This window comes from Salmo salar, chromosome ssa18 (genome assembly GCF_905237065.1).
Source record: "Salmo salar chromosome ssa18, Ssal_v3.1, whole genome shotgun sequence".
NCBI lineage: Eukaryota > Metazoa > Chordata > Actinopteri > Salmoniformes > Salmonidae > Salmo > Salmo salar.
The window spans coordinates 68,827,113-68,850,561 of NC_059459.1; the positions used below are offsets into that span (position 1 = coordinate 68,827,113).

Below are 23,449 nucleotides of genomic sequence, written 5' to 3' on the forward strand. Positions count from 1 at the left end.
TTTGCACAGTGGAATGGGGCATTTCTAAGTTATATTCTCCAAGAAAGTGGGTACAGATCATTCATTTATTAAGTCCAAAAATGAATGTAGCAACCGCTGATTGCTCCTTTAAAGCGTTAGCGTTGTGCTCATTAATTTACTCTTTATCCCAGTACAAACACATCTAATTCCAATAGAAGTGGGTCGGCTGTGAAATCGCTAGGTCCTGACTGCTAATAATTCCCTATACATTTATACACTCATAAAACAGTAAAATAAGTTTTGTACAAAAGTGTCGATATTCTTACCCTCAAAGTAATTTGAAAAATCATTCAATTGAGCATACGAATGCATCACAACATTTTTAATTGCAACATCTCCCGGTCTTTTCGTATGTCAGGATGGCCGAGCGGTCTAAGGCGCTGCGTTCAGGTCGCAGTCTCCTCTGGAGGCGTGGGTTCGAATCCCACTTCTGACAAAACATTTTGCGGAAATTCTGAGAAATTACAATGAATAATAAAATGAATGGTGCAATGACAGTACACTACTCCATGACACCTTGTATGCAGGAACCGCTAAAATAACGTCTTTGCTCTTATTTTAAATATTCGTTTTATTGCATAAAATTAATTCGTGTTACATAAGCATTATGATCATGAGAAATCAATCAAGTTCAGAATTGTAATTAATTCATATTTTGTATTGTGCAATAACGCAATAATTTGTGATAGCCTGGTGAAGATACAGGCCTATCTGAATAAAAGTTTGTGTTATTCTTATTCTTAATTCGTTTATTTCAACTTATTGATTGAAGTATTTTTTTCTGTAAAAATTCTTAATATTTCAATAAAAACACATATTTACATTTGACAACTTACAGAAAAACATCTTAAAAAGACCGACAATATTTCTCTCTATCTTGCAGCAATCGCAAAAATATAAGACTAGTTTATAAAATAATTGTAAAACTAAAGAATTTCATAGAACTTCTAGAAATTGACAATGGACAACCTCGAACATTTTCTCTAATGGCACTTTTATCCACCACAGATTTGAAGAAACCTGAATAATTTAGAAATAATTAAGAACATAAGGTATATATATATATATGTTTTACATCTAGGCCAGCCATTGTTTCCTATGTTATTTTCTTTGATAAAACATAAATATGGATAATAATGTGTGGAATATCTTTACAAAGATGACAAAACATACAAAGAGGAGCAAAAAAGGTTGCACCTGCCGCTCCCTACATTATTTCTAAATTTCCACCTTTTATGCTGATCCTGGGTCAGTTTTGCATTTCCCCCACTAATGGAGAAGCTGATCGTAGATGCGTACCTAGTGCTTTTACTGTGATAATGTTCTCTACTAATGACATCAGACAGCAAGGATATTATGTGACAATTTCACCTTTATCACCATGCTGTAATTACTGTAACAAAGGTCAGGGTGCCAGACTGATCTAGAAGCCTGAGAGGCCACGTATCCACAGCGACAGACAGAGCTAGAAGTCTGGAGGGCCATGTATCCACAGCAACAGACAGATCTAGAAGCCTGGGGGGCCACGTATCCACAGCGACAGACAGAGCTAGAAGTCTGGAGGGCCATGTATCCACAGCGACAGACAGAGCTAGAAGCCTGGGGGGCCACGTATCCACAGCGACAGACAGAGCTAGAAGTCTGGAGGGCCATGTATCCACAGCAACAGACAGATCTAGAAGCCTGGGGGGCCACGTATCCACAGCGACAGACAGAGCTAGAAGTCTGGAGGGCCATGTATCCACAGCGACAGACAGAGCTAGAAGCCTGGGGGGCCACGTATCCACAGCCACAGACAGATCTAGAAGCCTGGGGGGCCATGTTTCCACAGCAACAGACAGATCTAGAAGCCTGGGGGTCCATGTATCTACAGCGACAGACAGAGCTAGAAGCCTGGGGGTCCATGTATCTACAGCGACAGACAGAGCTAGAAGTCTGGAGGGCCATGTATCCACAGCGACAGACAGATCTAGAAGCCTGAGGGGCCACATATCCACAGCGACAATAGATCTAGAAGACTGGGGGACCGGGTATCCATGGCAATAGACAGCTCTAAGGGGCCTGAGGTGCCACTGTGTCTTCAGGTGCCCAGGGAGGGGAAGTCAATGATTAGTCAAAATGACATTGTGACACATAATATCCACACATTTCTGATAGGAATCTCAAATCCTATAGATATATTTAAGCAATAAGGCATGAGGGGGTGTGGTATATGGCCAATATACCATGGCAAAGGACTGTTCTTACGCACAACACAACGCAGAGTGCATGGACACAGCCCTTAGTCGTGATATATTGGCTATATATCACAAACCCCTGAAGTGCCTTATTGCTATTATAAACTGGTTACCAATGTAATTAGAGCAGTAAAAATAAATGTTTTGTCATACCCTCGGTATACGGTCTGATATACCACGGCTGTCAGCCAATCAGCATTCAGGGCTCGAACCACCCAGTTTATAAATATTATTAGAAATAGATATACATATTACAACAATATATGCTGTATGTATGTATGTGTATATATACTGCTCAAAAAAATAAAGGGAACACTTAAACAACACATCCTAGATCTGAATGAAATAAATAATCTTTTAAATATTTTTTTCTTTACATAGCTGAATGTGCTGACAACAAAATCACACAAAAATAATCAATGGAAATCCAATTTATCAACCCATGGAGGTCTGGATTTGGAGTCACACTCAAAATTAAAGTGGAAAACCACACTACAGGCTGATCCAACTTTGATGTAATGTCCTTAAAACAAGTCAAAATGAGGCTCAGTAGTGTGTGTGGCCTCCACGTGCCTGTATGACCTCCCTTCAACGCCTGGGCATGCTCCTGATGAGGTGGTGGATGGTCTCCTGAGGGATCTCCTCCCAGACCTGGACTAAAGCATCCGCCAACTCCTGGACAGTCTGTGGTGCAACGTGGCGTTGGTGGATGGAGCGAGACATGATGTCCCAGATGTGCTCAATTGGATTCAGGTCTGGGGAACGGGCGGGCCAGTCCATAGCATCAATGCCTTCCTCTTGCAGGAACTGCTGACACACTCCAGCCACATGAGGTCTAGCATTGTCTTGCATTAGGAGGAACCCAGGGCCAACCGCACCAGCATATGGTCTCACAAGGGGTCTGAGGATTTCATCTCGGTACCTAATGGCAGTCAGGCTACCTCTGACGAGCACATGGAGGGCTGTGCGGCCCCCCAAAGAAATGCCACCCCACACCATGACTGACCCACCGCGAAACCGGTCATGCTGGAGGATGTTGCAGGCAGCAGAACGTTCTCCACGGTGTCTCCAGACTCTGTCACGTCTGTCACGTGCTCAGTGTGAATCTGCTTTCATCTGTGAAGAGCACAGGGCGCCAGTGGCGAATTTGCCAATCTTGGTGTTCTCTGGCAAATGCCAAACGTCCTGCACGGTGTTGGGCTGTAAGCACAACCCCCACCTGTGGACGTCGGGCCCTCATACCACCCTCATGGAGTCTGTTTCTGACCGTTTGAGCAGACACATGCACATTTGTGGCCTACTGGAGGTCATTTTGCAGGGCTCTGGCAGTGCTTCTCCTGCTCCTCCTTGCACAAAGGCGGAGGTAGCGGTCCTGCTGCTGGGTTGTTGCCCTCCTACGGCCTCCTCCACATCTCCTGATGTACTGGCCTGTCTCCTGATAGCGCCTCCATACTCTGGACACTACGCTGACAGACACAGCAAACCTTCTTACCACAGCTCTCATTGATGTGCCATCCTGGATGAGCTGCACTACCTGAGCCACTTGTGTGGGTTGTAGACTCCGTCTCATGCTACCACTAGAGTGAAAGCACCGCCAGCATTCAAAAGTGACCAAAACATCAGCCAGGAAGCATAGGAACTGAGAAGTGGTCTGTGGTCCCCACCTGCAGAACCACTCCTTTATTGGAGGTGTCTTGCTAATTGCCTATAATTTCCACCTGTTGTCTATTCCATTTGCACAACAGCATGTGAAATTTATTGTCAATCAGTGTTGCTTCCTAAGTGGACAGTTTGATTTCACAGAAGTGTGATTGACTTGGAGTTACATTGTGTTGTTTAAGTGTTCCCTTTATTTTTTTGAGCAGTGTATATATCTTGGCCAGGTCGCAGTTGCAAATGAGAACTTGTTCTCAACTAGCCTACCTGGTTAAATAAAGGTGAAATAAATAAATAAACCTCACCATAAAACTCTCCCAGAGACAACATAAGTCCTGTACGGTCCAACCACTTGTAAAGTGGCACTCCAGTCTTGTTTTCACCTAATTTAAACACCTGATTTACTTAACAAAAGGACATCTCTCAATAGGTGGTCCAGGTGTGTCATGACATAGCACAAGTGGGGGGTGGGCCTTTCCTCTTTTGTTCTCTATAGCTCCTCTATGGGTGGTAGCCGATGACATCACGGATTCCCATCATACCTATTCCTTGAATGCCCTACTCTTTAAAGTTTGCAGTTGTGTAAAAATATATATATATTTTTACCCTTTAGTGTGTGTGTACTTTACTGTATTTATACTTGCAGTATCACTTTTCAACAGTAAAAGCTAAAAAATAGCTGAAGGATCTCTTTAAAGTAGTCACCATAGGTCAGTCTGTCAGTGCTGGAAGAGTATGAAAGAGTAGGTCATTGTTATTTTGGGGTTGATTATTGCAGATTCAAGATGTCTTTTTCTCATCACGATGCTGCTATTTATTACATGTTGTTGTATTATGAATCTAAACATCAGAGCTGGAACTGAGGTCTCTGCCCTTAACATATATAGGCCTGGTCCCTGTGAAGCAGTATACAGATAGAAACAACTGTATCCACTGTAAGGATTATTAATAAATAAAATCAAAGTTTTATTACATAGGAAGGAGTAGTCTGAATAATTGGTATGTGTGTGTGTGTGCGTGTGCGTGTGTCAATAACAGAGGGTTCCTCATCCCAAATGTACACTATGTCATGTTATCTCGAGAATGAGCTTTTAGTTTTTAATGGCAGATCTCTGTTGAGGCTGCAAACAGAGGTCATGGCCTGAATTAGGGCCTGCGTCCCAAATGGCACCCTATTCCCTATTAAAGTGCACAGCTTTTGATCAAAACCTTATGGGCCATGGCCAAAAGTAGTTAACTACATAGGGAATAGGGTGCCATTTGGTTCACATGTAAGATGTTCCTCTGCTGTAGTACGAAGATACCGGATATGTTTTCTCTTGACAGACACACTTTGATTTGTCTGTACATTTAGAAAGACAGTGCCCCCCTTAGAGATGTCAACTGGAGTGCACAATTTCTTACCGAGAGCAGGGATACTTCAGCAAAGTAAAACTACAGTACACTGTTGAGTGGAAGAACATGGCACCGTATTCCCTATGTTGTGCAACATACTTTCATAGGGAATGGAGGCCATTTGGGATGTAAGATATATTTTAAGGACAGGCAGAGATGCTTTGGGGGATAAGTATTGAGGACAATGTTAAGATAGAATCAAATCAAATGTTATTTATCACGTGTCGATTACAAATTAAATGCTTGCTTAGGAGCCCTTCCCAACAATGCAGAGTTTACACAAGAATATATACAGGGAGTACCAGTACCAGATCAATGTGAGGCTATATACAGGGAGTACCAGTACCAGATCAATGTGAGGCTATATACAGGGAGTACCAGTACCAGATCAATGTGAGGCTATATACAGGGAGTACCAGTACCAGATCAATGTGCAGAGGTATTTGAGGTAGATATGAAGGCAGGGTAAAGTGACGAGGCATCAGGACAGATAATAACAAGAGTAAAATAAAGAACAGAGTAGCAGCAGCAAATTATGAGTATAAAAATGTGTGTGTGTGTGTGTGTGTGTGTGTGTGTGTGTGTGTGTGTGTGTGTGTGTGTGTGTGTGTGTGTGTGTGTGTGTGTGTGTGTGTGTGTGTGTGTGTGTGTGTGTGTGTGTGTGTGTGTAAATAGTGTATATGAATGAGTGTGGCTATGGTTTGTATATATAGTCTAGTGAGTTTGTATATACAGTGAGGGAAAAAAGTATTTGATCCCCTGCTGATTTTGTAAGTTTGCCCACTTACAAAGAAATGATCAGTCTATAATTTTAATAGTAGGTTTATTTGAACAGTGAGAGACAGAATAACAACAAAAAAATCCAGAAAAACGCATGTAAAAAATGTTATAGAATGATGTGCATTTTAATGAGGGAAATAAGTATTTGACCCCTCTGCAAAACATGACTTAGTACTTGGTGGCAAAACCCTTGTTGGCAATCACAGAGGTCAGACGTTTCTAGGCCACTCCAGGACCTTAATGTGCTTCTTCTTGAGCCACTCCTTTGTTGCCTTGGCCGTGTGTTTTGGGTCATTGTCATGCTGGAATACCCAGCCACGACCCATTTTCAATGCCCTGGCTGAGGGAAGGATGTTCTCACCCAAGATTTGATGGTACATGGCCCCGTCCATCGCCCCTTTGATGCGGTGAAGTTGTCCTGTCCCCTTAGCAGAAAAACACCCCCAAAGCATAATGTTTCCACCTCCATGTTTGACGGTGGAGATGGTGTTCTTGGGGTCATAGGCAGCATTCCTCCTCCTCCAAACACGGCGAGTTGAGTTGATGTCAAAGAGCTCCATTTTGGTCTCATCTGGCCACAACACTTTCACCAGTTGTCCTCTGAGTCATTCAGATGTTCATTGGCAAACTTCAGACGGGCATGTATATGTATTCTTGAGCAGGGGGACCTTGCGGGCACTGCAGGATTTCAGTCCTTCACGGCGTAGTGTGTTACCAATTGTTTTCTTGGTGACTATGGTCCCAGCTGCCTTGAGATCATTGACAAGATCCTCCCGTGTAGTTCTGGGATGATTCCTCACCGTTCTCATGATCATTGCAACTCCACGAGGTGAGATCTTGCATGGAGCCCCAGGCCGAGGGAGATTGACAGTTCTTTTGTGTTTCTTCCATTTGCGAATAATCGCACCAAATGTTGTCACCTTCTCACCAAGCTGCTTGGCGATGGTCTTGTAGCCCATTCCAGCCTTGTGTAGGTCTACAATCTTGTCCCTGACATCCTTGGAGAGCTCTTTGGTCTTGGCTATGGTGGAGAGTTTGGAATCTGATTGATTGATTGCTTCTGTGGACAGGTGTCTTTTTTACAGGTAACAGTGGCTCAAGAAGAAGCACATTAAGGACCTGGAGTGGCCTAGAAACGTCTGACCTCTGTGATTGCCAACAAGGGTTTTGCCACCAAGTACTAAGTCATGTTTTGCAGAGGGGTCAAATACTTATTTCCCTCATTAAAATGCAAATCAATTTATAAAATTTCTGACATGCGTTTTTCTGGATATTTTTGTTGAATTCTGTCTCTCACTGTTCAAATAAACCTACCATTAAAATTATAGACTGATCATTTCTTTGTAAGTGGGCAAACGTACAAAATCAGCAGGGGATCAAATACTCCCCCCCCCCCACTGTATAGTCTAGTGAGTGTGTATATGGTTGTATATATAGTCTAGTGAGTGTGTATATGGTTGTATATATAGTCTGGTGAGTGTGTATATGGTTGTATATATAGTATAGTGAGTGTGTATATGGTTGTATATATAGTCTAGTGAGTGTGTATATGGTTTGTATATATAGTCTAGTGAGTGTGTATATGGTTGTATATATAGTCTAGTGAGTGTGTATATGGTTGTATATATAGTCTGGTGAGTGTGTATATGGTTGTATATATAGTCTGGTGAGTGTGTATATGGTTTGTATATATAGTCTAGTGAGTGTGTATATGGTTGTATATATAGTCTAGTGAGTGTGTATATGGTTGTATATACAGTCTGGTGAGTGTGTATATGGTTTGTATATATAGTCTAGTGAGTGTGTATATGGTTTGTATATATAGTATAGTGAGTGTGTATATGGTTTGTATATATAGTCTAGTGAGTGTGTATATGGTTGTATATATAGTCTAGTGAGTGTGTATATGGTTGTATATATAGTCTAGTGAGTGTGTATATATTGTCTGGTGAGTGTGTATATGGTTGTATATACAGTCTAGTGAGTGTGTATATGGTTTGTATATATAGTCTAGTGAGTGTGTATATGGTTTGTATATGTAGTCTAGTGAGTGTGTATATGGTTTGTATATGTAGTCTAGTGAGTGTGTGTATATACAGTATGGTTTGGTGAGTGTACGTAGGGTCAGTGCAAGATACAGTCAGTGCAGATAGTTTGGGTTCCATTATTTGACTATTTAGCAGAATCCATGGAGTTGTCCTAGTCTTACTAAAATACACACAATTCAAGTTTATTCACTTCTGGAATAAGTGTGTGAACAACTCCCCATCTTGTAACACTTAAAGTTAAGACTTTCAGTTCCCTTTCCTACACACTGGGGCTTGTGTGTCAGTCAAAGGAAGGGAAAGATCACGAGTTACAACAGAACACAGAGACTGTAGAAGGGGGACTAGTCTCTCTTTGTCTAGTAGTCAGAGAACCACAGTCTAGAACCAGAACCAGAGCCTAGCTGGGTTGTGATGTGGACCCAAGGGGAAGGCAGCAACACTGCAGGTGAGGCTAACTTTCAACTACTCAATATATATAATATTTAAGGGTTTTGTGTATTTTTTATTGAGATAGTACAGTGAACAGGAGACAGGAAAGGTAGGAGAGACGGTGAGTCAGAAGGGCAGTGGGTCGGAGTTGAACCCATGTTGACTATGGTAGCCTAGGCTGTATATGGACCAAACAGGCGACGTCTCAGTGTTGTTGAGAAAGCCTCAAGGACTCAGATTCTTTACCTCAGTTTTTGCCTTTCCAGCTTGGGCAGTTTTAGTAGGTCGACATTGTTTGTACTTGGTGGTAAATTAATTTGGTAGTATGTTGTTAGTGATGCAACCACAAGTTTATATGAATCCTGAATAAATATACACTTGAAGTCGGAAGTTTACATACACTTAGGTTGGAGTCAATAAAACTCGTTTTTCAACCACTCCACAAATGTCTTGTTATTAACAAACTATAGTTTTGGCAAGTCGGTTAGGACATCTACTTTGTGCATGACACAAGTCATTTTTCCAACAATTGTTTACAGACAGATTACTTCACTTATAATTCACTGTATCACAATTCCAGTGGGTCAGAAGTTTACATACACTAAGTTGACTGTGCCTTTAAACAGCTTGGAAAATTCCAGAAAATGATGTCATGGCTTTAGAAGGTTCTGATAGGCTAATTGACATAATTTGAGTCAATCGGAGGTGTACCTGTGGATGTATTTCAAGGCCTACCTTCAAACTCAGTGGTTCTTTGATTGACATCATGGGAAAATCTAAAGAAATCAGCCAAGACCGCAGAATTTTTTTTTTAGACCTCCACAAGTCTGGTTTATCCTTGGGAGCAATTTCAAAATGCCTGAAGGTACCACATTCATCTGTACAAACAATAGTACACAAGTATAAACACCATGGACCACGCAGCTGTCATACCGCTCAGGAAGGAGATGCGTACTGTCTCCTAGAGATGAACGTACTTTGGTGAGAAAAGTGCAAATCAATCCCAGAACAACTGCAAAGGACCTTGTGAAGATGCTGGAGGAAACGTACAAAAGTATATTTATCCACAGTAAAACAAGTCTTATATCGACATAACCTGAAAGGGCGCTCAGCAAGGAAGAAGCCACTGCTCCAAAACCGCCATAAAAAAGCCAGACTACGGTTTGCAACTGCACATGGGGACAAAGATCATACTTTTCGGAGAAATGTCCTCTGGTCTGATGAAACAAAAATATAACTGTTTGGCCATATTAACCATTGTTATGTTTGGAGGAAAAAGGGGGAGGCTTGCAAGCCTAAGAACACCATCCCAACCGTGAAGCACGGGGGTGGCAGCATCATGTTGTGGGGGTGCTTTGCTGCAGGAGGGACTGGTGCACTTCACAAAATAGATGGCATCCTGAGGGAGGAAAATTATGTGGATATATTGAAGCAACATCTCAAGACATCAATTCTGGAAGTTAAAGCTTGGTCGCAAATGGGTCTTCCAAATGGACAATGACCCCAAGCAAACTTCCAAAGTTGTGGCAAAATGGCTTAAGGACATGAAAGTCAAGGTATTGGAGTGGCCATCACAAAGCCCTGACCTCAATCCTATAGAAAATGTGTTGACAGAACTGAAAAAGCGTGTGCGAGCAAGGAGGCCTACAAACCTGACTCAGTTACACCAGCTCTGTCAGGAGGAATGGGTCAAAATTCTCCCAACTTATTGTGGGAAGCTTGTGGAAGGCTACCTGAAACGTTTGACCCAAGTAAAACAATTTAAAGGCAATGCTACCAAATACTAATTGAGTGTATGTAAACGTCTAACCCACTGGGAATGTGATGAAAGAAATAAAAGCTGAAACAAATCATTCTCTCTACTATTATTCTGACATTTCACATTCTTAAAATAAAGTGGTGATCCTAACTGACTTAAGACAGGGAATTTCTACTAGGATTAAATGTCAGGAATTGTGAAAAACTGAGTTTAAATGTATTTGGTTAAGGTGTATGTAAACTTCCGACTTCAACTGTATGCATTTTTACTGTATGCGTGTGCTTATCTGTATGTGTGTGTGTGCAAATGTGTGTGTGTGCATATATGTGTGTGTGCATATGTGTCTGTGTGCATATGTGTCTGTGTGCATATGTGACTGTGTGCATATGTGACTGTGTGCATATGTGTCTGTGTGCATATGTGTCTGTGTGCATATGTGTCTGTGTGCATATGTGTCTGTGTGCATATGTGTCTGTGTGTGTGTACTGAGTTTGAGTATTTATGGTCTCCTACTCTTCTACATGTCTCACTCAGCTGGCCCTAGAGATTGATGAGAGAGAGGCCACACTGAATGAATAGTTTTGATTCAGGTCATTTCAATTAGGTTCTGATCACGTTGAAATAACCACACCTGTCTCTGCAAAAAAATGCTACAACATCCCTCAATTGTGAAATGATTTACTATGATATGAAACATTGGATGTGACTTGTACCTTATTTCTTTTCCACATCCCTCCATAAAGCTGTCTTTGAGTAGAGAATGTAAAGAATTAATCCCTTGTTCATAATTCTGTGTAGTTGAGGGAATGGCACGGCTCAGATCCATATTGAAAGTGAGACTTTCCGAATCACTTCCTGTATTCTCACCTCAGAGTAGCTTCCTCTTTTAGGATCACTTACAGATTACCAGTGTATGAGTAATAATACCCATAAAACCTAGCGGACAGGGGGGAAAGGGGATTTTAGAAACACTTAAAATAAGGCCTTTAACATGGTGTGACATTTTGATAACCATGTAAATCTCTCTAGGACAAGGTGACTTTTATCAATATATTCGCCTGTATTTACTCCCCAAAAACGAAATGTAAATAGCTGCTAATATGGATACCATAAAGAGCTAGAAATGCCATGATGATCTGGACGAGACTGCCAAATCGAGGAAAATGTAATAAAAGCTGGATTAAGTATCTATTATTAGCTTAATGTATTAATTAATACATTTGCAACATTTCTTTAAAAAATTACAATTCGGTGAACTGTCTTGTGCAAGTTTTCCCTTGACACAAAACCTGTTAGCAAAGGTGTCAGCTAGAATGACGTGTAGGAGCTTGCAGGGATTTGTAGTCTTGCATGATGTCTACTTTTTGATGCTAATTAGCATTTTAGAATCTGAGAGTAAATAGAGCTGAATATTTTGATAAAAGTCACCTTGTCCGAGAGAGATTTACATGGTTATCAAAATGTCACACCAGGGTAAGCCTACACGAAAGCCAGCCCTTATTTTAAGTGTTTCTAAAATGAATGGTGGAAAAACAAGTGTAACCATTTCCCTGTTTGACCGCTAGGTTTTATGGGTATTACGATACCTCCACTGTGGTGCTCTATAGGATTAGGAAAACCTGACTCGTTAGGATTTGTTGCCGTGTTCACATCATGTCGGAAACTCAGAAATGTTCGACTTGCTTACTCATTGTAGAAAGATGATACCTCGAGTTTCCCCCTTGGGAAGTATCAGAATCAACTAATAGGAAGCTCTACGCAAATAATTTATGTTCATATTAACTCAGAGGTCCTGAGTTTCTGACATGACGTGAACGCTGCATTGATGTCTTTCTTCCTCATTTATTAACCACTTATTTGTGATTAATATCGGGAAGAAGAGCCATAAGTTGCAATAACTGTACATTTTGATAAATGAAAGTATTTTGTTATATTTTCACAGCTTCTGGTGGAGAAAGCAGCTGCTCCTCTGAAGATGAAGGAGACATTCAGGTATATTTAGTAACATCTGTAATACTCTATTGTTTCTCGGGTGGATAGAGACAAATCGTCCCATGTTAAATCCATGGACATAGCTTAAGACTTGTATATTTAGTTCTTATATACCGGTAGCCTAAACAGATGATGAGAGAATATGTCAGAGACTAGTCTGTGTGTATATGTGTATATTTGTTTGGTCTGTCCTGTAGTGTGAGATTCTGGAGAAGCAGAGGGATGAAGCCAATCAGAAGCTATCTGAGATGGAGGAAGGTGAGCTGCACCAATCAATATCCATATAGTGTTTGCGGAAAGTATTCAGACCCTTTCCTTTTTCCACATTTTGTTACGCTACAGCTTTATTCTAAAATGTATTAAATTAATGTTTTCCTTCATCAATCTACACACAATAACACGTAACGACAAAACAAAAACAGAATATTAGGAATTTTAGCAAATGTATTAAAAATTTAAAACAGAAATACATTATTTACATAAGTATTCTGGCCCTTTGCTATGAGACTCGAAATTGAGCTCAGTTGCATCTGGTTCCACTGATCATCCTTGAGATGTTTCTACAACTTGATTGGAGTCCACCTCTGATAAATTCAATTGATTGGACATGATTTGGAAAGGCACACACCTGTCTATATAAAGTTGACAGTGCATGTCAGAGCAAAAACCAAGCCATGAGGTCGAAGAATTGTCCGTAGAGGTCCGAGACAGTATTGTATCGAGGCACAGATTTGGGGAAGGGTACCAAAGAATGTCTGCAATATTGAAGGTCCCCAAGCACAGTGGCCTACATCATTCTTAAGTGGAAGAAGTTTGGAACCACTAAGACTCTTCCAAGAGCTGGCCGCCCAGCCAAACTGAGCAATCAGGGGAGAAGGGCCTTGGTCAGGGAGGTGATCAAGATTCCAATGGTCAGAGCTCCAGAGTTTCTCTGTGGAGATGGGAGAACCTTCCAGAAAGACAACCAACTCTGCAGCACTCCACCAATCAGGCCTTTATGGTAGAATGGCCAGACGGAAGGCACTCCTCAGTAAAAGGCACATGACAGCCCGCTTGGAGTTTGCCAATAGGCACATAAAGTACTCTCAGACCATGAGAAACCAGATTCTCTGGTCTGATGAAACCAAGATTAAACTATTTGGCCTGAATGCCAAGCATCACGTCTGGAGGAAACCTGGCACCATCCCTACGGGTGAGGCATCATGGTGGTAGCATCATGCTAGTCAGGATCGAGGGAAAGATGAACGGAGCAAAGTACAAAGAAATCCTTGATGAACACCTGCTCCAGAGTGCTCAGGACCTCAGACTGGGGTGAAGGTTCACCTTCCAACAGTGCAACGACCCTAAGCACACAGCCAAGACAACGCAGCAGTGGCTTCGGGACAAGTCTCTCAATGTCCTTGAGTGGCCCAGCCAGAGCCCCTACTTGAACCCGATTGAACATCTCTGGAGAGACCTGAAAATATCTGTGCAGCAACGCTCCCCATACAACCTTACAGAGCTTGAGAGGATCTGCAGAGAAGAATGGGAGAAACTCCCCAAATACAGGTGTACCAAGCATGTAGCGTCATACCCAAGAAGAATCAAGGCTGTAATCGCTGCCAAAGGTGCTTCAACAAAGTACTGAGTAAAGGGTCTGAATACTTATGTAAATGTGATATTTCAGTTTTTTTTATACATTTGCAAGAATGTCTAAACCTGTTTTTGCTTCGTCATTATGGGGTATTGTGTGTAGATTGATGAGGGAAAAAAACGTTCATCCATTTTAGAATAAGGTCGTAATGTAACAAAACGTGGAAAAAGTCAAGGGGTCTGAATACTTTCCGAATGCACTGTATATTTGTGACAAAGTAGTGTAGCTTTCATGACATATGTAAGCAGGAGTCTATGTTTTCTCTCTGTCTCACCCCACGATCTATTTCTCTTTCCCCGTCTTTCTCTTCCCTCTATCTCATCTCTCCTCAGTGTCCTCTCAGCTGTTGAAGGAGATGGAAGTTCTAGAGATGCAGTTCCAGATTGAACGCTCCTGCAGGGAGAGTGCAGAGGCCCTGGCTGTCAAGGTGGGGTGCTTTATGGGTACTGTATTTCAACTCAATTGAGTGTCTCAGTGACGTCATTGACCTAACAAGTCCGTGTTCCACTTGGGTGTGTAGGTTTTGTGCCAGCCCAGTAGTAACAAACACATCACCTAATCAAGAACTCAATGATTAGTTGAGTCATTATTGGGCTGGAACAAAAGCCTGTATACCGTGTGGAACACTGAAACAATGCTCTAAACAGATCTCTTCTCCTTGAACACAAAGGTGACCAAAGACAACAAGGTTCTGAAGAGGAGGAGCCAGGCTCTGCTGCCATTCATCCCAGAGCTTCCTGAAAACCTGGTGGCTGACCTTGGGGTCGATCCCGACCCTGATGGGGACAGCGGGGAGGATGCCGTGCTGCAAGGACAGGCCCAGATAAAAGGTACAGAGACTTACACAATAACCGCACGGAACTCATACGGTATCCTTTATGAACATGAGTGACAGATAAAAGTTATAGAATTGAGATTTGAGAGGATTGTTTTTGTACTTTTACTCGACCCATCGGGAAAATGTTAAGATAGCTGCTCATCTTCCTGTCTCTCTCCTCCATCCCCCCCCTGTCCCCCCCGTCCCCCCCGTCCCGGCCAGAACTGCAGGCCTCGGTGGACCAGCTGCTGGGGGAGAAGCTGCGGCTGTGTGAGCAGGTGGAGGCCCTGAGGGCAGAGCAGAACCAGCTCAAAGAACAGGTAGCTAGCACTGACGGACAGAATCTAGACGTGTGTGTGTGTGTGTGTACTGTGTTTGAGTATTTATGGTCTCCTACTCTTCTACATGTCCTACTCAGCTGGCCCTAGAGATCGATGAGAGAGAGGCCATACTGAAGAAACTGTCCAAACAGAACAAGACCATGAATAAGATGAAGAGAGGCGAGACCCCACTCTGACACATATCAGTGCTCCTCATGATATACACTCTATTCACCTCATACCAAAGTCATGTTCAATGTTTTACGTGTGTGTGTGTGCGTGTCCATAGTGTCCCAGCTTGTGACAGAGGAGTTCACAGAGATCAGTCAGAAGCTGGAGCTGGAGCAGGGCCTCAGACAGCACGCAGAAGTCTTCGCCCACCAGGTACACAACCCTGTGTGTGTTTGTGTGCATATGCATGCGTTCGTAGGTGTGTACATACAGTATGTGTGTATTTATGTTTCTGAAAGTGTGTGTGTGTGTGTGTGTGTGTGTGTGTGTGTGTGTGTGTGTGTGTGTGTGTGCATGCGTTCGTCGGTGTGTACATGTGTGTGTTTATGTTTCTGAAAGTGTGTGTGCTGCTCAAAGTAGAGGAAAGATTGACTGCCTCACTACATGTCTTTGTGAGAGGTATTGACAAGTTGTAAGCACTGAGCTGTCTGTCCAAACAACTAGCACACAGCTCATACCCCACAAGACTTCTTCACAGTCCCCAAGTCCAGAACACAGGCTAGGAGACGCACAGTACTATATACAGTAGAGCCATGACTACATGGAACTCTATTCCACATCAAGTAACTCAGTCAAGCAGTCAAATCGGGGAAAAAAACAGATACAACTACACCTTAAAGAACAACGCGGACTGTGAAGAGACACACACTCACTCTACACACAGATACATTGTAATATTGTTGTATGATGGTATTATACATGTTGTATTGTATATAGATATGTAGTGGCGTAATAATGTTATATGATGTACATTTTGTGTGTGTGTAATGTAAGTGCGTTAATGTGTTTGGACCCCAGGAAGAGTAGCTGCTGCCTTGGTAACAGCTAATGGGGACCCCTAATAAATACAAATAAACAATTCCTAGGTGGCAGGGAAGGGTATTCACCCCTCTCTCTAGGTCGTACCACAAGGAGCAGCAGTGGCTTCGACCAGGGCCCTGGGGCAGTTCTAGTGAATGGAGGAGTATTGGACAGGGGGGGTGGTACTTCTTCACTTCCTCATTCAGACAGGGGCCATATTGTGGGACAGGAGAGGGTTGGGGAGAGAGGGGGATCCCCATTCATTCTGCATTCATACCAAGAGGACAAATCGGGCAGTGAAATACAAAGAGGTGTGAGAAGGGAGGGACGGGCAGGCTGATGATCACTTTGTAAAGGAGAAATGCACACACTCACACACAGCTCCCGATTTCCCAGCTGGTCATGTTGTAACAAAGGTGGCGGTAGAACATTAGCGTCTCAGAGGACAACAAAAGTAGCCTCCCCTCTCAGAGCCCCCTCTGCTTCATAATTAGCACCCATCACGGCGCAGTTTGAGAATGGGGACTATAGCTTTAAACACATCCCTGTCTTTAGCTTGACACTTTACATTGAATACGGTCAATTGTCGCCTTTGTGTGCACTGTTCGCTATTTACCAGACGGGCACATAATGGGACGCCTCGCATGGGTCCTTACCTGTGAAAAGGACCCCTACTGTTCTGACACAACCACACAACTCAGCCTCCTTTACTCTCAATGCTCTGCAAAGGCTCCTCTGTTTGATGCTGGTCCTGTGTGTGTGTGTGTGTGTGTGTGTGTACGTGTTGTGTGGACACCAGCAGCCCTTGGCTTGTCAAACATTAGCGTTTCCTAATTGATGCCCTGGCTGTGTGAAAATGCCTTGTGCTATGGGGACTTTAGAGTGCTTACACCAGGGTAATTTGGACTAAATGTAATGATGTGTAGCCTAACACACAGATGGCTGCTTTCACTACACCCTCGCTGTGTTTGAACTTATGGAAGTGAAAGTGACTCACTGACTTTTCAATTCCTAAACTCTCTTCCTGACTGTGACCCTTTTGTTAGAGCTAGTTTCACTATATATGTGACCATTCCCAGCTATATATTACAGGTTTATAGAGATTCTCATGCATGAGCCTCCAAACATTCAATGCATTTACGATAGTCACTGAAGTTATCAAATAGGTTTGCTCCATTATCAGCAATGGATGAATAGCTTTTTTAAGGGGAGCTTACCATAACTGTTGTATAATATCAATTATAATCCGTTTGGTTTGAGCCTTGAATGCTGATTGGCTAAAAGGGTGGTATATCAGACCGTATACCATGGGTATGAAAAACCATTTATTTTTACTCTTCTAATTATGTTGTTCCTATATTATTGATTGATTGAGTGGTTGATGGATTGATTGATTGATTAATTTGTGGATTGATTGATTGACTGACTGGCAGGTGTTGGTGAAGCAGAAGGAGACCCAGAGACAGAGCATGGTGCTGCAGCAGAGTTCAGAGACAAGTATGCAGCTCCAACAGGCTCTGGAACAGGTGGCCCACATCAACAGTACCTTACAGGACATACAGCTCTACTACCGAAACCAGGTAGGGAGGGGGAGGTGTGTGTGTGTGTGAGAGTGAGAAACATAGAGAGAGTGAGTAAGAGAATAGTCGTCTCTCCCTAATAGACGGGTTAGTTGACAACGTTCTGAAACAATGAGCGCGCTCATCTATGGGGCAGAAGTCAGTGTGTTGTGATTCTGGACGGTCAAATAGTTAGCAACAATGATAAGAAGATGCCATGTGGGGAATCGTTTCAGCTCGTTGTATCTTGTTATTGATACAATTTTGTTTTGAGCTGTTTTGACTTTGTCACGTCTATGCTAATATGGCTAAAACTCACTAGCTAGCTAACCAATAACTGTAACAATGTATTTGAGAGACAACAAGTGCTCATTGTGCCAATGTATTTATGTTTTCAATAAATATTTGCAGAGGGAATATACACTGAGTGTATAAAACATTAAGAACACCTTCCTAATATTGAGTTGCATTGAGTTTGCCCTCAGAACAGCCTCAATTCGTCAGGGCATGGACTCTACAAGGTGTCAAAAGCGTTCCACAGGGATGCTGGCCCATGTTGACTCTAATGCTTCCCACGGTTGTGTCAAGTTGGCTGGATGTCCTTTGGGTTTTGGACCATTCTTGATACACACGGGAAACTGAGTGTGAGAAATCCATCAGTGTTGCAGTTCTTGATACAAACTGGTGCGCCTGGTACCTACTACCATACCCCGTTCAAAAGGCACTTGAATCTTTTGTCTTGCCCACATACACAATCCATGTCTGAAGGCTTAAAAATCCTTTAAACAGTCTCCTCCCCTGATTGACGTGGATTTAACAAGTGACATCAATAAGTGATCATAGCATTCACCTGGTTAGTCTTTGTCATGGAAAGAGCAGGTGTTTTTAATGTTTTGTACACTCAGCCAACCCCACTTGGTTTGCTCCACGGCTGCCACGCATCGGTTTTGTTGCTAAACAACCCCCCCCCCCCTAGAAGTTCAATTTAAATGTGGAAGTCTAATTTCGAGTGTATATTATGTCTCTCCTGTCTGTATCTATCCATATCTGTGTATATGACTATCACAGGTGAAGCAGACCCAGTGTGCTCTGGAGGAGAGCAGTGTTCTGTCTGAGCTGCAGATTGTCAGAGGCCAGCTGGAGAGCAGTGAGAAGGAGAGGAGGACCATGGAGACTCAGCTAAGGCAGGCGCAGATCACTGCCGCCCAACTCCAGGGTGAAGGTAGCTACCACATCTGCGATTTAATGGCTGCGTTTACACAGACAGCCCAATTCTGATCTGATTGGTCAAAAGACCAATTGGTGGAAGAATTACGAGAATTGGACTGCCTGTTTAAACGCAGCCTGACATATGTATTTTGTGCTAAAATCTTAAGTTTATATAAAACGTGCTCATAGTGATCATAGTACCCTGATGTAAAATCAGTATAAATAATCACTATTTAATTGTTTTCTCTGGAGTTGAATTTTTCTTTGCCCCATTTTCACTCTTCAAACAAATTCAGTTTTTAAAATAATAAAATATGACACACTGTTGTGGTTGGTGGTACTTTGTCTTCCTTTTAGTGAAACATCTCCAAGATAGGCTGAAAGACACAGAGAAAGACCAGGTTTCCAAAGCTGACCAACCAGTGGAGGACAACTCAACCACTGCACCACCTCCTCCTCCTCCTCCTCCTCCTCCCCCTCCTCCCCCTCCTCCTCCTCCCCTGCCCCCAACTCCTTCCAGCACTGTTGTTGAGTAGGTTCTATACTATATCGTTCTCTATTCAAATATAAATACATGACTACATAATCACTATATTAGCAGGTAGAGGTATCCCTAAGCACCATATTCGCAGGTAGAGGTCTCCATAATCACTACATTACCAGGTAGAGATATCCATAATCACTATATTACCAGTTAGAGATAGAGGTATCCTATTCCAAACAATTTAAACTTATTGGCAACTTTACATTGAAAATGTGAGCTTTTTGACCTTCGTTACATAAAAGTGATGGTGGTACCCAGAGGTAAGGCAGAATCTGGTAAATGTTAGTGAAAACTCCTTCTGTTCTACTTTCTGTTATTCCGGTCTAGTCAACTTGTCGTCCTGCGCAACAAGCGGAAGGAGTCAGTCAACAACACTGATAAGAATAGTGAGTGTTCTTACCGTGGTATGAATACACATGACGTACTGATTTATTCGATTTATTTAACCTTTATTTATCCAGGGAATCTCAATCGAGACCAGGGTCTTTATGTCCAATGCTGCTGTGTCACTTCAGTCAACAATCCAGCTTAAACAGATGAAATTAAATACAGAGTAGAAATGATTACATGACTGATGCATTCTATGACTACTATTACAATATACAGACAGTATGTGCTTAGGATATTCAAGATTTCAACGTTTAGCAGGTCAACAAACAAAGACCCTAGTTCTGATATGAATAGTTGTATATTTGAACATACTACAGCTCAGGTTGAGTCCACTCACTGTGTTGTCTCCTCTCTCCACCAGAGCCAGATCCTTCTGTGGACATGAAGACCCGAGCGGTGGATGAGATGATGGAGAGGATAAAGAAAGGCATCGTCCTGAGACCCACCCTGAGACCACAGGTAAGGCGAGCTAGTGCATGTATCAATTGATTTATCAATCAATCAGTCATGCTATCTACTTGATAGAGAGACAATTACAGTGGTCCAACATCTGACTGCTTCTCTCCTATCTCAGCCTGGACCAGAAGATGACAGTGCCTGGAGGGTGAGAATTTTCACGCTTTTCCTATTATAATAGTGTTATAAAGATTATTTATTTAGTATTAAAATGTTAATCCTGTATTAATTTATCAAATCACAGGACCATAGGAGTGAGAAGAGAAAGTCAGCCGTGCTGGATCTAAAAGAAATGCTGGTAAGATGGGATCAATACGAAATGTCTAAAATGAAGCATTTGCTGTTTTACTAGTGAGTCTATAGGTCGATGAGATTAATATTGTACTATGGAGGCTTTGAGAAGTCAAACCCTGCTTGGTTTACTCTACTTTCTATTATTTTCATTGACATGATTGGTTTACCCTCCTCACCTATCCTGATTGGTTGACCTATCCTTTCCCAGGACACCATGAAACGCCCAGGCCACAGGAGGGCGGGGTCACGGAAGAGGATAAGCCGAAACGTAGGGGAGGCGGAGCTACATCTGGTGCTACTGAGGAGGAGGCGGGCCATGGGGGATGGACAGGACACCCCCGGCCCCTCCCCAACCCCCCTCCCCCACCCCTCCCACCACCAAAATCCAAGGTGCAGCATCTCCATCCTTTGTTTTGGGGAATAGGGGACAGTCAGTCAATTTCTTTTTTTAAAGTTTTGCAGGGGTCCTCTCTGGTTGTTTTGCTCACTTGGACTAAATTGATGGTATTACATTGAAAGATGGTCTGGTCTTTAATGGCATGAACAAGAAGAGGATGATTGAAAGAGATGATAACAAACGAGGGGCCAGGAGGACACATCATTAACCCACATAGTGATATCTTTCACTTACCTACAGTATTATTTTAGCATACTTTTAATGTACCATATGTTGTGCCCCCCAGGTCCCCAGCTAGGTGGCCCAGCAGCAGGTGCCCTTCTCTACGCAGGAGAGCGTGGCAGCACCCCCGTGCTCAGGAGGCTCCAGCAGAACAGAGAGAAGAGGAACTCTCGTATCAGAGCATCAGAACTGATACGAGAGGAGGAGATCTGAAACTTGGGGAAAGGGATGATTAGTGTTAGGATACTGTCCCACAGTGTTTCCCAAACCTCTCCTGAAGTACCCCCAGCCAGTCAACTGATTTGATGTATTCCAAGCACAGCTGACGTAAATGTCATCTTACCTTTAATCATCAAACCCCTCATTAATTAAATCAGCTGGCTAGTTTTGGAATACATCAAATGTGTGGACTGGCTAGGGGTACTGAAGGAGAGGTTTTGGGAACACTGTTGTAACACAATCATATTTATGCACTGTATATTTTAATGTAAAGATTTATATGGTTAGTGCTGAGCGATTAGAGCTTTTTTAGGTCAGTTCGGTTTCTAAAAAAATAATCACGTTTTCAATTTCGGTTTAGCATTAAAAAAATGTTAACAATAAATTAATTATGTTGGTTGAATGCTGTAACAAAACAGAATTGTCACGACTTCCACCGAAGGTGGCTCCTCTCCCTGTTCGGGCGGTGCTCAGCGGTCGTTGTCGCCAGCCTACTAGCTGCCACCGATCCCATTTTCCTTTTCATTTAGTTCTGTCTGGTTTTACACACCTGTGTCTAGTTTTTCTGATTTCGGTGGGTTTATATTTTCCCGCTGCAGGTTAGGCTGTGTGCGGGATTATTGCTGTATGGTACATGTAAGGGGTGTGTGCCTGCACCACGGGCTTTGCTTTGTTTTAAGTACGGTATGTGTTTACCGTGGACATATTGCTTGTAGCTAGCGGAGTCGAGGTTTCTCCTCTGTGTGCATCGTTCCCTCCCTGGGAGTGGATACGACATTTGTGCGGTTTTCCTTTGTGTCTGTGTTGCGCCTTCGGAACCGCCAAATAAACTGTTGATTTCCCCTGGAACCCATCTGCTCTCCTGCTCCTGATTCCATACACCCCCCTCCCTCCAGGTCGCAATTGTAAATGAGAACTTGTTCTCAACTTGCCTACCTGGTTAAATAAAGGTGAAATAAAAATAAAATAAAATAAATACATCGAGAGGCACTGTTACAAGAATAAATCAAATGATGGTAATGACGTCCCATTACTATCACTTATAGTGCTCTAGTCTCATTTATTCACATTACTTTACTTTAAATTAAAAATGTGTTATGTTTATTACATACTCGTTTTCAGTATGAGTGGCTTTGCTTTTATGGGTTCAAAGGATCCAAGGATTAACACAGTGGACTACATACACTGAGTGTACAAAACATTAGGAATTCCAATAATGGGGTACTGGTTAAAGATTAACATATGGCATTAATTGGCATTGCTTCTGACTCATTCCAATTAATTGTGTAGCCTGACAAACTAGAATATGATGCAATACAATTAAATAATCGTTTTTTCCTCCTCCAAGGAATAACACAGTGGACTACATACACTGAGTGTACAAAACATTAGGAATTCCAATAATGGGGTAACGGTTAAAGATTAACATATAGCATTAATTGGCATTGCTTCTGACTCATTCCAATTAATTTTGTAGCCTGACAAACTAGAATATGATGCAATACAATTAAATAATTGTTTTTTCCTCCTCCATGGACAACCCTAATATCTGGATCTGTTCTTATCATTGTCACAAGAGGCTCTAAAACTATGGCAAATAGGTAAGGGGAAAGTGAGCAGCCTTGCCTTGTGCCTCTAGAAAGACTTAAAAAAAGGAGACATAATTCCATTCATAAGTACTGTTGCTTTAGGATTGGAATAAAGAACCCCTATCCACTTCCAAAAGTCAGGTCCAAAAGCACATTTTCATAGACTTTTCTCTTAAGAACCCTATCAACTGCCTTCTCGGAATCTAAGGAGACAGAAGCGGTAGGAACCATATTTGAGCGGTTTAACCACATGAGGTTTAAGAGCCACATATTAGTAGTTGGGGTCCTGTCCTTAATAAATCCTACTTGGTCACTATGATATTAGGAAGTGTTCTCTCTAAGCATATCGCAAGGGTCTTAGTAAGAATCTTACAATCCACATTAAGGCTGTTAGCTCAGGTTCCCAGGTTCTGTCGTCTCTTTATCTGTTATAGTACAGTCTAGATCCTCT

The 23,449-nt window shown here is 42.3% G+C and overlaps 1 protein-coding gene and 1 non-coding gene across 2 annotated transcripts; both read left to right on the forward strand.

Annotated features, from left to right (window-relative positions):
- Positions 1–374: 374 nt before the first annotated feature.
- trnal-cag (transfer RNA leucine (anticodon CAG)) lies at positions 375–457 on the forward strand. The gene has a single exon. It is a non-coding gene; the product is annotated as a tRNA-Leu (tRNA).
- A 7,959-nt stretch (positions 458–8,416) lies between these two features.
- On the forward strand, positions 8,417–22,258 carry LOC106577838 (shootin-1). The gene is made up of 17 exons (XM_014156201.2): positions 8,417–8,582; positions 12,268–12,317; positions 12,515–12,575; positions 14,283–14,377; positions 14,621–14,780; positions 14,990–15,087; positions 15,186–15,267; positions 15,377–15,471; positions 17,553–17,699; positions 18,747–18,900; positions 19,245–19,419; positions 19,759–19,817; positions 20,183–20,280; positions 20,396–20,425; positions 20,522–20,575; positions 20,780–20,961; positions 21,255–22,258. The coding sequence occupies exons 1-17, from the start codon at positions 8,549–8,551 to the stop codon at positions 21,424–21,426; spliced, it is 1,746 nt and encodes a 581-aa protein (XP_014011676.2). The 5' UTR covers positions 8,417–8,548; the 3' UTR covers positions 21,427–22,258.
- The last annotated feature ends 1,191 nt before the right edge of the window (positions 22,259–23,449 follow it).